This window comes from Alligator mississippiensis, chromosome 2 (genome assembly GCF_030867095.1).
Source record: "Alligator mississippiensis isolate rAllMis1 chromosome 2, rAllMis1, whole genome shotgun sequence".
NCBI classification, from domain to species: Eukaryota; Metazoa; Chordata; order Crocodylia; family Alligatoridae; genus Alligator; species Alligator mississippiensis.
The window spans coordinates 59180620-59196243 of NC_081825.1; the positions used below are offsets into that span (position 1 = coordinate 59180620).

General features: G+C 42.2%; 1 protein-coding gene across 5 annotated transcripts in view; it reads right to left on the minus strand.

Annotated features, from left to right (window-relative positions):
• The window catches only part of LNX1 (ligand of numb-protein X 1), a 112217-nt gene that overhangs the window by 45283 nt on the left and 51310 nt on the right, over positions 1-15624 (minus strand). For all 5 annotated transcript variants that reach the window (XM_019481239.2, XM_006277428.4, XM_019481238.2 and 2 more), the window contains 2 exons: positions 3054-3295; positions 678-833 (listed from right to left, as the gene is read on the minus strand). In XM_019481239.2, the coding sequence (XP_019336784.1) occupies positions 678-833; positions 3054-3295 (398 nt within the window). The remainder of the gene's footprint in view (positions 1-677; positions 834-3053; positions 3296-15624) is intronic.

The following is a 15624-nucleotide window of genomic DNA, read 5'->3' on the forward strand; positions in this document are numbered from 1 at the left end:
GGAGTCTCATATACAAGCACCACAAATACAATACATTTAGTTTAACATTTGAGTAGTGCTTTGAGCATGTCAAGTGCTAATTAATGTTTCCTCCACTTTCTTATCCTTACATTTGGTACATAGTAACTTGCCTCTTTTTCCCCCGTTATAAAGCTTGGTGTCCTTGCAGTGTTACCTGTCTGGCTATGACAACATACATGTGCTACCAAAAACTCAAATGCAAGTGATAGAATAATGATAATATTTTAAACAGATTCCTTTTAGGGATCTTCCAGATGCTTTATAAACATTAACAAAGCACCACAACCCCTGTAATATGGATGAGGTAATATCCAAATATCTTAGGGGAAAATAAAAATGCACACATTGATTAAATGAATTGATCAGTCGCAGAGGGAATTAGTGATAGAGCCAGCAACAGAATCAGGATGCCCAGTCTCCCAATCCCATGCCATGATTGTCTCTGCAGCAAGCCTTCTATTAGCAGAACATCCCCATTCAAATGTCATGCTTCTATAACCTGTCCCCCTGGGCTCACTATTGCATTTTCTTTTAAAGACAGAATAATGTTATATTTTAAAAACCACTTGTAAGATTTAAGACCTATGCAGCATGTCATGTGAAATAACTTGTTCATACCTTCACAGTATATAGCACAATACACAACAAAGCATTACCTTCTTCTGTGGCAACAGAGTTGCCATTATTTTCCCTCTCCCGGTCAGCCTGGTTTGCTACTGCACTTCCACTTTTTGTTCGTCGAAGAACGCTGAAAGCTTTATTTATTTTTTTAAAAGACCTGCTTCTTATAGTGGAACGTTCAAAGTGCTGAGCTGCAAGACAGAAAAAAACAGAGTGCAGCAACTTTGGGCTGAATGACATAAAAAACCATGTCTTGTCTATCACCTTAGGTATGTATGGAGGACACAAGTCATAGAAGTGGCAAAAGCATTCTGTAGTCTCCCCTTCCCTTCATCTTTGCACTTGGCTGCCTAAATTTTTCACCTGGCCCCATAGATATATCAGCCTTAATTCTAAGAATTGCTGTGCTACCTTTACCTACCTACACTGTAGAACATGGACTGACAATTTATGGCTCATGGACCAGGTCCAACCCATGAAACCACTGGATCTGGCCTGCAGACCCAGGGGGCTTTGGTGGCATTCTGGCAGTGCTGCTGACTGCTGTTCTACAAATCTTGAATCCCATCTATGAAGCTAGTCCTAAATATGGTGTTCACTTCTAGGGGGAGTGTGTGGTGGACTACATTATCCAAAGCTAAAGCATTGCCATGGAATGCCTAGTGGAAAACGCATGTTAAAGAAAGGGACAGTCCCCAGCAAATGAGCCGTTTATGTTCCACCAACCTGAAGGGATGCAACTGGGACTATTGCTAGGTCTTTCTATGAAGGCAGCTTATGACACTGCTGCAAACCCACCACAGTGCTCTTTCACCATTCACTCCCTTCCCTTCCCCTGCTCCCTCAAAAACAAACTACTGTTAATATTTTAATAGATATAAATAAGAACATGAGCCCAGAGGAGACAACTGGGCTTATCTAGTCTGACCTCCTGTAGTAAAATTAGAGTCACAATTAGAGAGGTGAAAAACCAGAAACAGATCCTAGTTTTAAACAGGCAAGACATAAGAACATTATTTTTTAATTTAAGCAAAACTAATAATGTGCTTATTTAATGAGGGAGGAGAAAAAAAAGAGTGAAACTGACTTGGCAAGGCAATATAAATGTATACAAATTTAAATACAAATCATGTATTTGTGTTTTTGCTGTGCCATAGACAGAATCAAGGCATTTGAATTACTCTGTATCTTTCAGTGCTATGCGTGTTGTGGCACAGAACTCCCCCAAACCAGATTTAACACCCAAAGATTCAGCTAATCTAGCAGGATTCAATTCTGTGCCACTAGCCTTGGATTCTGATGCTCAGTCTGCACCTTTCCTTCTGTTCTTCCACCACATGTCCTCAGAGCCAAAGCTTTGCTCTTTAGTTTTTATTTCAGCTAATTTTTAACTCATTATTTTTTAGATCTTTGTCCATTTTCCCAAGACAAGAAATGCATCACTAGCTCCGGCTCCCCACCCCTGCACCCCCCACCCCTCAACCATTGTTTCTGACTTTACCAATTCTTTTTCTTTGGCCAAACCTGATGTCAATATTTGGCCAAACTGTATTTTCAAATATGCCACTCCTTTGGAGGTGGTAGCATGCTAAGGAATGAAGAAACATGGAAATACTTTTTGGGCCCCCAAGTTAATCACATCTTAAATTGTAACCTGGCCACATGTTAAAGCAATCAATGGCATCATAAAATAAGGAATAAGCCACATGGTGACTTCCAAAAAAATGTGGAATAACTTTGTGGCTGGTTCCTGTCACAACATTAATTGAACGTGTCGCCCACAGCTGGGACCCCCATCAGCTGATCCAGGTTCCCAGCCACAGGGCACACCATGCGTTCCCATGGCTGGGAGCTCTGTCAACTGATCTAGGCTCCTAGATGTGGGGGTGTACCATGTTCTCTTGCAGCTGTGAGCCCTGACAGCTGATTCAGGGGTACCTCTGCACAGGCAAAGTGGCATGATACGACCTGATGCATGATCCCACAATCACGCCTCCTACCATGATGTGTTGATGATCATGCATCAGATCCCATCTGGCTTTACCTGCATGTCTGCCAGGGGTTTAGATGTCACTTTTTTAACCATGTGGTTCATTTTTAACAATGCCAACTTCCTTGAGTGACATAACCTTGGAATTTAGGGGGGAGTTTTAAATGATTTGTTTTCCTATGAAACCACTGTATCCACAAAACACTAGATCATTTCAAAATGTGCCCTTTTCATCCTAAATATAAACACTTTGACTAATGATTTTCTATGATTTGATTTTTCTATGATTCTGTTACAGAACATATACAGACAGTTTTCTCCTCTCTGATGGATTTTAAAAGCTTTCAGCAATATAAAGTTTACAGAGATGCATGCAGAGAAAGGCCTGTAGACTCCAAGAAAATCATTTTTTAGCTCTTACTTCTGTTTTGGTTGCTTCTATTGGGATCTCCAGAACTACTCCCCGACTGGCTGTCCTCAGAGATGGGGCTGAAGGCTGGATTAACTAGGCCTGGTTCATCTGTCATTAAGGCTATAGCTGCAGCTGCAGAGAGCTCTGGGCCAAGAGCCGCTACTGTTAAAGTGGAACTACAGTCTGGAGAGCCATCTTGCGAACGTCTCTTTCGTTCCTTTGTAAGGCCATAATGGGATGCTCCTTTACATCTAAGACAAAGCAAGAAGGGAGGTGGGAAAAAAGGAGATAACAGTAAAACTTGCATTTTGATATCTCCTGCTTACAAGCATTTGGTACTGAGGGACAGTTAACTGCATCAAGGTTAACTATTGCAATCAAACCATTTTACTGACCTATGAAATGCAGACACTGTGCAACATGGAAGATTGTCAGCCTTGTCCAGGTTTCACAGAATCAAAAAGGAGGAAATAGATGCCATCTTATAATTATCTATGTTATTATTTTACTTGAAAAGTCAACATCCAAGCAAGAGAAAATTTAGAGATATACTTGCTTGTAGACAGTTCTGGAGGGTCCAAAAGCAAAAGACAGACATAGCAGGTGGTTGATCAAATCAAAGACTAGAATCTATAATCTGCCCTTTGTCTTCTGCTAATGAAAGAGATCAGTGTGTGGCCTGAAAGCTTGTTTGTGAAATAAAATCCCACAAGCACAGTAGCTTACTGAATTCTGCCACATGGCAAAGATTTTCTGTAGAAGCTGTCACTCTGCTAGCACATCAACACCCTGCTGCACACACAGATGATCTCTCTCCCTTGCCTTCCTTTTGAATTTTTTGACAGCTTCTATTTCAAATTGGAGTCATGTTATCAATGAGAAAAACCCAGAACTTCAGATCCAAAATACCTCAAAACGTATGTACATTCAGACCTAGAACACCAGATGAAGTTAGCTTGACTTGTTCTGAAAGCCCCATTTTATGTTAGACGCAGTTATTTTTTTCAAGCTAATGCTGGTAATGTGATTTAAAACACACCTAATTGGTGTAATGTGGGGTTTTCAGTCCACATTGGTGTTATGTGAGGGTTTCAGATAAGCTACTGGCATTGAAAATACCCATCTTTTTCCTAGTCTAGATAAGGCCCAAGAGATAGTAAGTACTGCCCAGCTGGCATTATCCTGAGAGGCAAGGTGGGGAGATTTGTGGGTCACACCCAGAACAAAGCAGCAGTGAGTGGCATGCCCATGGAGGAAGTAATGGCACAGTTCTCAAGGCAACAGCTGTTCATTGGATCTCACTGGCACTTAGTATTTGCTGGTATCTACATCTAAGTTCAGAGCTCGACTGCTCTTACAAATAAAAACCCCAACCACAAATCCTAACCTTAGCAGCAACAAGATCCCTTCTAGGTCTAGTTCTACAAAATAAAAAAAAGAGAAGCCGAGGATAAGGCATCACGAGAGATAAAAATACAACCCATTTAATTGTACATAACCTATTTTCAGTGCCTACTGAGCCTTAAGATAGATTCTGTGTGACAGAACAAGCATCACACAGACAGTTGCTTTCAAACCCCTGGGGCTGCCTGACGAAAGCCACTGTGATAAACTGGAAGAGTCCCGAACTCCTAGTGATTTGATGCTTAATTAGAGTCACCAAAACCACTGTGGATAAATCACTCAGCACCTGGAACTTTTCACAAACAGCACCTCCACTCCGCCACTGCAACCATTAGAAATGCATTCATTAGAATGAATTCTGCCTTTTAATCACTGTCTCGTTACTGGTATTCTCTCTTCTTCATGGCGAAAGTTAACTGACGTCTTTCACATAAAAGCCATCTAGGATGAAATCATGGAAATTACTGGAGAAACCCTCAGGGACACAAAGTCTTTTGTAAAATGTGATACATACACAGCACAATGCATAATATATACAGTCCATAATGCTGATGTGCTGTGTGTCGGATAAGTTTAATGTACCAAAGGTCCAGGAAACAGATAGCTTGTGGACATGCTTCTTTGCATGCAAGTGAGAGGTCAAGCTACTCAGACAGGAGAAAGACAAGCCACAGAACATTTGGTGTCTATTTCAAATCAATTTTTTAAATTCAGTTTACTCTTAATTAGGGTGTTTGGTTTATTTGGTGAGAGAAGTAAAATGGCTCCTATAATAGTAAACTGTTTTTTCTCATTATCCTGACATTGGTTCTGTCGTCAACTCTGTCCTGAGCTTATAACTGCGTCAGTTTACTCAGTTTTTAGAGTTAAGTGACAAGTGAGGATATATTTGAATGGTCATTTGAACTGAAAAATTCTCTTTAGTGAAACTGTATTTGTGACCTATTGGCATCTGCCTGCTGTGGTTGTCGAAGAGGTTGAGCTGTAGTAATGCTAATCACTGGGAGGAGCATGTCAAAGCTTGAACATTCAAAAAGGATCTCCAACTGTGTGTTCAGTTGTAACATAAGGCTCTGCCCATGATCAGCTGCCTCTGCCATCAGAAATTTTGGCAGCAGAAGGCAGGTGCCAAAAAGTATGTATATGTGCAGCTCTGCCTAACAGCTGTGCACCATAGTATCCTGAGAAGAGACTGTAATAGCCAGCAAACATGAAAAAATATCAGCCTACAGGCATCTTCTGCCAGCTGGTAGATGGTGGAAAAAGCCATACTCTGCTCTACAGAGGTGATTTAACTCTGAACTCAGATCTGATGAAGAATGCCTTGCATTCAAAAGTTTGTCTTTTTTCTCAGCCATGCTGGGATAATAAATAAAGATATCACTCACAGGCCCAATAAAAAAATATAACCCACAAAAATCTTTGCTTCTCTCATAATTCCTGGACCATCACAGCTACATCACTCCAACACTGCTGCTGCTCTAGAATCTCTCTCAAGACGAGGCCTTAGACATTTATTTGATGTTGGTTAGTGACACAAATTATCCTGCTGGGCATGAATCAATGCTATGTCTGGCTACCTTGTATACATTTCAATGTTTGGATACTAACAAACAAAAGGAGACCACTTAGAACAGTGGTTTTCAATCAGGGTGAGCACAATCCTTTTAAGGGTATCACACAATATTAGCAGTATTGGGTAGGCAAATACAGGATTCACAAGACAAACCCAGAGATTTCAAATAGAAATCCATAGTATCAACACCATTCTGACTTGCTGTGGTTTTTCTGAATTCTTTGCAACAGAAGAACTGCTGTATTGTTTTTCCATAGTCAAAAACAAGGGAGGGCTAAGAGGGAAAGGAGCGGAGAGCTGTCTCTTCCCTGATCCAGCAGTCCTTTCTAGCAGACTGGCCTTTTCACATTGGCTTCCAGAAACTGGGCGCAGCTGTCCTTCTTTATTTCCTTGAGCTCGTGAGAGAATTACCTGGAGTTAACGTTTCCATTAACCAGTAAGCAGACACTGCCACTTTTGGTCAGGGAGCATCAGTATCATGAGACCCCCCCATTTTGGCCCTGAAAGATCTGTATCACTGCAACCAAGTTATACTTTCATGCTGGGTGAGTAGAAGAGATGTCAGGGAAGGGGACAGAAAAGGAATAATAAATATTAATTCAATTCAGTTTTATAAATAAAACACTAGAGTGGTTAGTAATGTAAGGAAGTCACAACAGGGAGCGATACAATTTAAAAAGAAGCAAGACCACACTAAACCTTAGCTAGAATTCTTAGAATATTTTGAATCTTTCTACCAAAGCTCTGTTAAACGTGTACATTATGGGCTTCAGCCCTGCAAATGGATCCAAAGGAACAGGCCCTTTTGGGGCCCATATAAAAAAAAGACATATAGGGCCACCCACACAAATCTTATTCCTGGATCAGTGCCAGATTGCTTTCTTAAAACAGTCTTCACTTTCTATAGTCATCTCTACTCACTGTTGTTTATTCTATGGAAAACAGCTAGTTAATAGGATCAATGAAACTATTTTCTTTTGGAAAACAACTTCTTCAGATGGTGAGATTTAATGTGGCTCACTGGAGAAGTTCCTCACTGGGGAAAGGGATGTAAGTTGAAAGATATCATATTCTTCTAATTCTACCAGAAACAGTTAAGAGAGAGAGAGATACAGCTCTTTAGGAGTGAACACTTAATTTGTACTCTAATTTACCGTGGCAGGCATAAATCTATAAAGCATAAGCATGCTCTGTATAGAATAACAGTGTCCCTTGAAGAAGAAGAAAAAAAATCTCAAATGTGTAATAAAGAGCATCTCTTCTCTTTCAAAGATCATTGTTTTATTTATGCTGACACTACTGTGATAACAGGAAACAGAATTAAGAAACACATGTTCCCCTAGCCATGAATAGAGGGTCCTGCTTAAGTGGCCTTATAATCATATTCATATAGATTCAGTTTTCTTTCTAAAAGGCTCAAAACAGAAATCCATGAAATAGCAACATACCAGTATTAATCACAATGAGAGAGGCAATTAGAAATCACCCCCCACCACCACCCCTGATTTATAGCTGGAAGAGGGGGATGGAAAGGAAAGTAGGACACCTGATTAGCATGAGCAAGTCATAAAGCAAACTGAACACTGACTTAGGCCAAGGTAAACTGCAGATTTATATCCCTACTCAGCTGCTCTGAACAGCAAGTACTCTTGTGATGTTATAGAGTAGGCCAACAATTTGAAGGCCAGAAATATGAGATAACACACATTGTCCTTTTACAGAACCATGGATTTTTGAAGCAGTACCATTTAATAAGTGTAATAGGGAACCTACAAAAAATTCAGAAACTGACTTCTGATTCTAGTAGACTCATTAGTAATTTAACCCTAGAACCAGGAGTCCAGAAGGCTAAATTGCATCTGCCATTTTTCTTAGAGCAGAAAAATTTATCTGTCTTCTGTCCTAATGACAAATGTGTTGAGGGAAGTGTGGAGACATAACTCTATCCTATGACCTCCAGCAGAACACAGCTCACAACAAAGCATAATGGGTCTCCACTGGCCTTGAAATCTAGGAAAACTTCCTGTCTCTTTTAGGTGAATTGTTCCCAGAAAGGGAGGGGGGGGGGGAAGAGGGGGGGCAGCACTGTAATAGTAGTTCCCATGTTTCTCCCGGCACTGGGGATGCAGTTTTGGTCAGCTACACAGGCAGCTCAAGACTGGAAGCTGGCAGAAACTCTTTAACCTTTCCCTGACACTACTTGGCTGCAGTCTTGTCTTCAGTAAATCCTAAGAACTGGAATCACAGGTTCAAAGGACAATGGCATGTTGATATTGGTCTTCCCCTTTTTAAACACAAGCTTTGCTGGAAATCAAGACCAACAGAAATATTTGTATTTTGAAAATTCTAGTGAAAACAGTAGTTTTTACTCAAAGACATAATTTCCCTTGCAATACTTGGAAGCTGTACTGCCCAAGGTAAGAGATAGGCAAAAAGTAAACAAGGACATAAATAAGGACAATTGAATTGGCAGTTCACTATTCTTTTACTTTTAATCAGGGTGGTAGATGGTGGTGGTGGCAGCGCAGGGGGGATTGCATGTGGCTTGCACATGGCAGCAGTGCAGGGTGGTGGATGGTGGTGGTGCTGCGGCAGCTCAGGGTGGTTTCATGCAGCAGTGGCGACGTGGAGTGGTGAATGTCAGCAGCATGGCAGCCACAGTGCGGTGCCAGTTAATAGAGTATTCCAGTTAGTAGAATGCCAGAAAACAGGGATTTTACTGTACATCCTTAAAACACTTACTGGGTGCATGTACATATGCAAAAGAGCTGGGAGCAGTTTACTCTTAAGTACACTACTCAAGAGTAAATGCTCCTGGGCATGTGTCTACATGTGCAGGGACATGGGAGCAGACTTGCTGCTCCTAGCACCAGACTGCTTTTGCTCTGTGCGGCCCTGCAGCTGGCCCCTGCAGCAGCCAGGTGGAGCTCTAGGTTGGGAAATAAGGATTTCCCAGTGTGGGCCCCATGACCACAGGGCTCAGGCTGGGAAACAGGGATCCCACAGCCTGGGCCACAAAACCATGGGAATCAGGCTGGAAGATAAGGATCTTTCAGCTCTGGTCCCATGATCATGTGGGACATTGTCCCCATGGGGGACATTGTCCCCACCTGGGCTCCAGTGGCAGAGCCTGCCCCAGCAGCAGACAGCTTCTGGGGGCAGGGAACAATCTCCTACTCCCTGCTGCCTGAGAGCACATTTGCTCCTGGTCAGAGGTCTACATGTGCCCTAATGCACAGTTACTAATCACAAGTAAATTTGCTACTTGTATTTGCAAATGTATTTGTGATTAGAGCTAATTACTGCACAGTAAGCATCTGCACATGTAGCTATGGATGCTTAATGTGCAGTTATTAGCTCTACTGTGCAGTAAAGCATCTCGTGCAGACGTACCCACCGATAATCCAAAAATCACTTCACTGCCTGAAAGAAGTGGGCATTCTTGAAAGCTGACAGATTCTGTCTGCTAGAAAAACTGTTACAGCTATTTTTCAAAGAAAAACTCAGGTAGTTTGTATAGCCCTAAGCCACAGCAACAGATCTGAAGGACCTCCCAGGAGAGGAACACAGCAAAATGTAAAGCAACCTCTGCAGCCTGAACACCAAAGGCCATAATCATGCCCCTATTTGCATTTAACATTTCTCTCTGCTGATATAAACCAAAGCTCATCCACATATAGATCAGGCTGAACCTGTAAACTCCCCAGTCTTCTAGAGGCAGCACAGTGAATTGAGTGTGGCATTGGAATTCGTGAATTCGTTTATTCCCAGTTCTGCAGATGATCCACCACCTGCCTTACGGGAGTTTGTGTAGCCTTTTAGCCTGTTTCTCAATTTATAAAATGGCAATAACAATACTTTCTTACCTCAGAATGGTTTTGCAATGATTAGTTAGGCAATACAATTTACATATAAGAAGCTTACATGAATCTGGCAATCATTTTCAGCCTGCTTCCTTGTTCCATGGTTTTAAAAGACCATGTCATGCTGCCAGCATTGTTTAGACTCACTCTAATCACTGGTTATAACTAGGAAGCTGACAACATATTTGTAAGGGAAGGATGGGCTTTTCTAGCTTGCAAAGCTTGCACTTCAAGATCCATTATTTCCAAACTCAGCCACAGAAAAGTTTGGTTTCATATCTAATGGTTTAACCAGAGTAGCCTGATTTTTGAAAGTGCTGAGTGAGTGTCTGAAGTTCCCATTAACTTCAGTGGAATTTGTCAATGTTGAGCAATTTTATTTAAGGGGCTCTAACTATGGGCTTGAGAACATAATGCACCTAGGTTTCAAAACTGTGGCCCAAGTCTCCTATACCATTTACAGTACTTCAGAGTTTTGCCATTTCGTTTGGACCTTGCCCCCCCATAGTTCACTTAATTTGTGGGAAACTCTCCAGTTTACTATTACTCATTCATATCTACATTACATCCATTTATCAATGCTCCTATAAAGAAGAGGCCTTTTAAAGACAACTTCTTAACCATAGATAGCAACACAGAGTTGTGATAAGGAAAGGGACCTCAGGTCAGCAGTTCAAAAGCTTGTGTCTAGATGAGAGACTCTGCAATATACCTAACTCTTCTTTGCTTCAAGTGTGCTATACTTATAGAACATTTTTACATCGCATGAACTGCTTTTCTGTCCAGGTGTTAAACATACTTTCCTATTACTTTTGCTTCTTATTGTCAAAAAGTGATCCTTGCTTTGGTACAAGTGTAACATGCATATAGTGTTTTTATTCTCTTTTGTTCTCTTGCATTTCTATGTTAAAACATTTATGAATAGGGGTCTATCCAACTTGAGGTGGCAGCCAGCCAATTTTGCAGGGAAATTGCAGGGTTGGCCACCATTTTCACAGGCTGATCATGGAGGCCCCCATGTCTCTGAATGGCTGAGGGGCCCCCGTGGTCCCACTCCTCATTGCTGATTGGCTGCAAGTGCTGTCTGTCATGCAGCCCTGCCCCTCACTGCTGATTGGTTGTGAGGGTGGTCCATCATGCAGCACCTCCCCTGGCCACCAATTGGTGTAGAGGGGTGAGGCCTCATGACAGGCAGCCCTGTTAGCCAATTGGCAGTGAGAGGCAGCAGCCATCTTGGTCTCCCCTTTGTGCTAGCAGCCCCTGTCGCCCCTTCCCCCACACAGCAGGCCACATGGCCAGGCTACAATGCCATGAGGATTTCTGGCTCCTTCTGAGGAGCCAGCAGTTTATGTTTTTTCCTCCTCAGATTTCACAGGCATTGCCTGATTTCATGGGCGATGTCAGATTTCGCAATTTCCACAAAATCTGTGAAATCCTGATTTTGGTAGGTCCCTATTTATGTCATGCCTACTTAAATGTTATTTGTTTTAGGTACATGAATTCAAGTCCCATAACCCTTTCCTTATAAGCTGATTCAGAAGTCCATTTATTGCTGTAATTAGCTTGGTCTGATTTTTTTTTCTATAGCTTCCCAGTTTATTTTTTAAAGAGACATCAACATTTAGCAAAATTTAGTGCAACCTTATTGATGGAGCCCAAAACTGCCTTGGGCTGTTCTGAAAAGATCCTGAGCACAAAATTTCCCTTTTAACAATGCTCTCAGCACTGTGCTACTGGTGGAACAAAATATTTAAAAAAAAAAATAGCGTGTCATTTAAGCATGTGAAAACTTGTATCCCTTCTGCAAGAGAGAATTCATTTACTGTTGGTTACCCAATCCACTTCTCACTTCGTGACTGCATTTTAAATACCATTCACCCAATTTTGTGAATACTGTGAATTATTCTGCAAAACAGAGACACTCAAGTTGCACTTAATTGCTTTTACTAAAGTAAACATTAAAAAACATAATGGGTGAAACTGAATTTAATTTAATCATTTTCAAAATCATCTTCAGGCCTTCTGTTAGCTTATTTGTCCTTGTCTTCTCACTTCCTGTTTAGAGACATAGTGGATCAACTCTTATCCTGTCCATTTAGGTGTCTAAATCCTATGGACATGTCCTTGTTCCACTCTGTTCAAAGCCTGGAAAAAATATTAATACAAATGTGGATGGGTTCTCTTTCTCCTTGCTGCTTTTTGTGACTTGGTTTAAGGCTAAGATGGAAGTTTGCTACAAGAGTAACATTTTTTCAAGGACTTGGGAAGGGTAGAATGGGATCAAACTTACGTGCCTAAATGCCATTAAAATGGCTAATAGGATTTGGCCCACAGTGGATGCATCTACATGTTCATTAATGCACCAAGTTACTGCATTTTCTCCCTGGCCCCAGCTGAGGAGTGGCCAGAGCCCCTCCTCTGTTGAAGCCCCCAGTCCTCATCTGTGTCCTGGTGTGGATAGAGTCCCCTTTTGCTGAAGCCTCCAGTGCCCAGCTGTAGCACCACGGTGAGTGTGTGCCTCCTAAGAGTAACATTAACGCTGTGACAGGTAAGCAGGAGCAACAATCAGATCACATAGGTGGTGCTGAAATCAGGATCTCACCCTGACATCGCTAGGGGACAAGGCACTGGCCAAAAAGGTGTCAAAGCCCTACAACACCTACCAATGACAGTGAGAATTACAGGAGAGCTCAGGGTGGGGAGTGGGCAGGGCTGAGCCCCCGATAAAAGGCGAAAGCTTCCCTGTAAGATTTGAAAATCATAACCGGGGGGGGGGGGGTGGGGGGGCGGCGGTCTCTGATCAGATTGCTCCTTCCAATGAACTGGTTTAATTTTTTTTGCAGACTCCCTCATAAGAGTCAAAGTGTAATTCAAACCCTGTGTAGCACATCATGGGCAGATGACAAAGCCCCCATACCTGACTGTGGCATAGAGCAAGCGAATCCTCCCTGCCATGGAATGCTGCTGAAGTCAGCTCTGGGGGCCTAATCTAAACCCTCTGCAGGCTGGATCTGGTCCACAGGCCACTGCTTCCTGATCTAAAGGAGCACACATACCTCCACCTGCAAAGCTACGCAAGTTATTATTTCATGTATGCATTTTTTGTATAACACAGGATGCCAGAAAATACCACAAAAGAGAAAGGCCAAAAGCCTTACTACATTTTCTCATTAAAAAAAAAAAAAGCCAATAACAAGATGGGGGGGGGGAGGGGAGGGGAGGGAGATGGAAAGCATTTGCCATCTCATTACAAATGGCTGGTATTAAGCACAAGGACTGACAGAAGCACTCATAAAATGTAAATCCAACTTCTTCCTCAAATTCCAAAGATTATGGGCAAGACAAGATAAAAGTCACATGAAGCAAACAAACAGTAATTGTTTCCTGTAATGTAATGCAAAAAATGCTCATTTTCATGTTGTGAGTTTTCATAGGAACAGGGAAAAAGAAAACCTTTTAGAGTTTTTAAAGAATTTTCATAGGAATTCAAAAATGTAGTTAGCATGAAAGATTCCCACTTAATAAATTATGACCTTGTGAGAGAACATTTTACCATATTTAAACATTTTTCTTAAAAAATAAAATGTGGTATTTTACTATTAGAATCATCATCATCATCATTATGAGCTTCAATCAAATAGTAATGGTCTATATACTATTTAGTAGCAGGTTCAAGCAGCATTTCATGTAACCTGAATTTAAAGGCCACACAGATTCAACCTCCTGTAAAAAAAAGTTGTAAATTGCTACCTGCTAGGGCTGTGCGAAACAGCAGCGTTCTGTTTTGACCAGCATTTCGATGGAACGGCGTTCTGTTTCGAATTTTGTTTAGATTCAAAACAGCTGTTCTGTTCCGTTCCATCAAAACAGTTTCGCCATTTCGACCCTGTTTCGATGTTTCGCCCATAGAATATAATGGGGAAGGTTGAAACAGCCTATAACTTTGTCATTTCTGGCCTAATTTGAATAAAACCTGCAGGCATGCTAGCCCATGCTGAGGCCACAAAGCCTGCCAAGTTTCAAGGAGATAGGTACAGAGGGGTTTGGGGGAAACTGCACCTCAAGCTGCGGACAAGCAAAACTCGTGACATGGATGATACTGTGTGTGTTAAGGCGCAGCAGGGTGAAAGCTGCAGGCCTGCTAGGTCCTGCTGAGGCCATGAAGCCTGCCAGCTCTCAAGGAGATAGGTGTAGGGGCTTCTGGGTTCTGGGGCCCTGCACCTGTGGCTGCTGACAGGCAAAACTTGTGTCACGAGTGCTTGTGGGACTGTGTCTGTCTTGGGGCAGAGGGGGTGAAAACTGCAGGACTGCTGGGCCCTGTCGTGGCCATGAAGCCTGCCAGCTGTTACGGAGACAGGTGCAGGTGGGTTCTGGGGCCCTGCACCCCTAGCTGCTGACATGCAAAACTCGTGATATAGGTGCCTGGCAGCAGTGCGGGAAGGCAGGCTCCACCCAAGAAAAGTAGTGAGCCTGAGCTTTTTTTTTTCCCTTGGCCTGCCTGAGCTGCATGGGTGCTTCCCTCCCCAGCTACGGTGCCCCTTGGGACTGCCTGAGCTGGGTGTGGGTGCCACCTGTGGGGAGGCCACCGCTTCTGCGGAGGGAAGCACCAGATCCCCTGCAGCCCAGGGACTGCTCTGCCTGCTAGCAGCTCATCCTCTCCACCGCCGGAGAGGCAGGTAAGTTTGGGTGTATGCACGACATGGGAGTTTAAAGGGCCCTAAATTGAGGCGGTGTTTTTAAAAACCCACTGCTTTAATTTAGGGCCCCCTGTTTCGTTTACACACACCCTAAGACAGCAGAGCTATCTTATTTTTCTTTCCTAAAAGAGCTACTTCTTTAAGAAGCTAATGCTTATAATTCAATGTGTGGATTCACTTTCTGTTTTTCCCCCCATGGTCATTAATACTTTGAGACACTGTACAGCATCAATGACAGTAATGCTATTCTCCCTTTACATTTTGGACATCAGTTTCAGGCTACAGGGATAGGTTTCTCCTCTCTCTTTCACTTCAGTGTAAATGTAGTTCTACTAGTATGGGTGTAGAGCTAGTTTGCAACAGAACTGAGGAAGCAAAATGCTTCTTCCTTCCCATAAATCAGCCTAACAATTATCCTCTGTATTAGTAATGCATATATTCACCACAGGAAGATTATTGGCTTTAAGTATATAATCAGGGTGATCTTGTAAGATCAACTGCTGGTAGTTTTAATCTGTGTAAATTTTTGTGGTGAAGAATTAAAGTTTGTATGATTAACCTAACAATATTAAACATGGTTTCCTGTGCGTTTGGTCTATTCAAGCTAACAGCAAGAAAGAAAGAGGGAGAGAGACAGGCTTAATTCTGCTACTTAATTTCAGGCAGGAACTCTGATATTATAATGAGGGGAAACCTGGCATGAGAGTGTGTTTTCAGAATAAGACACAGGATGTGAGAGTACTCAGGGTCGGAACTTTTGACATAGACTTTAGCTTCTTTTGATGGTCAATGGGATTTGAGGGGATTTAGCCATTTTCATATTGCAACCTCAATCTGGTTTACTCTACCAATCCTAAAACATGGTAAATGGGCTGTTTCTGGGATGTGCCGAGTTACACTCACCCCCCACCAACTTCAGCACAGCTTGACCTCAGTCAGGACTCTGCAATGGATGCATGCCTTACTTTGCAGCACTGGTCTTGCTGTACATGAGATACTTTAGAAATGAAATCAAGCCTAGGATTTTTCTAATGGATATG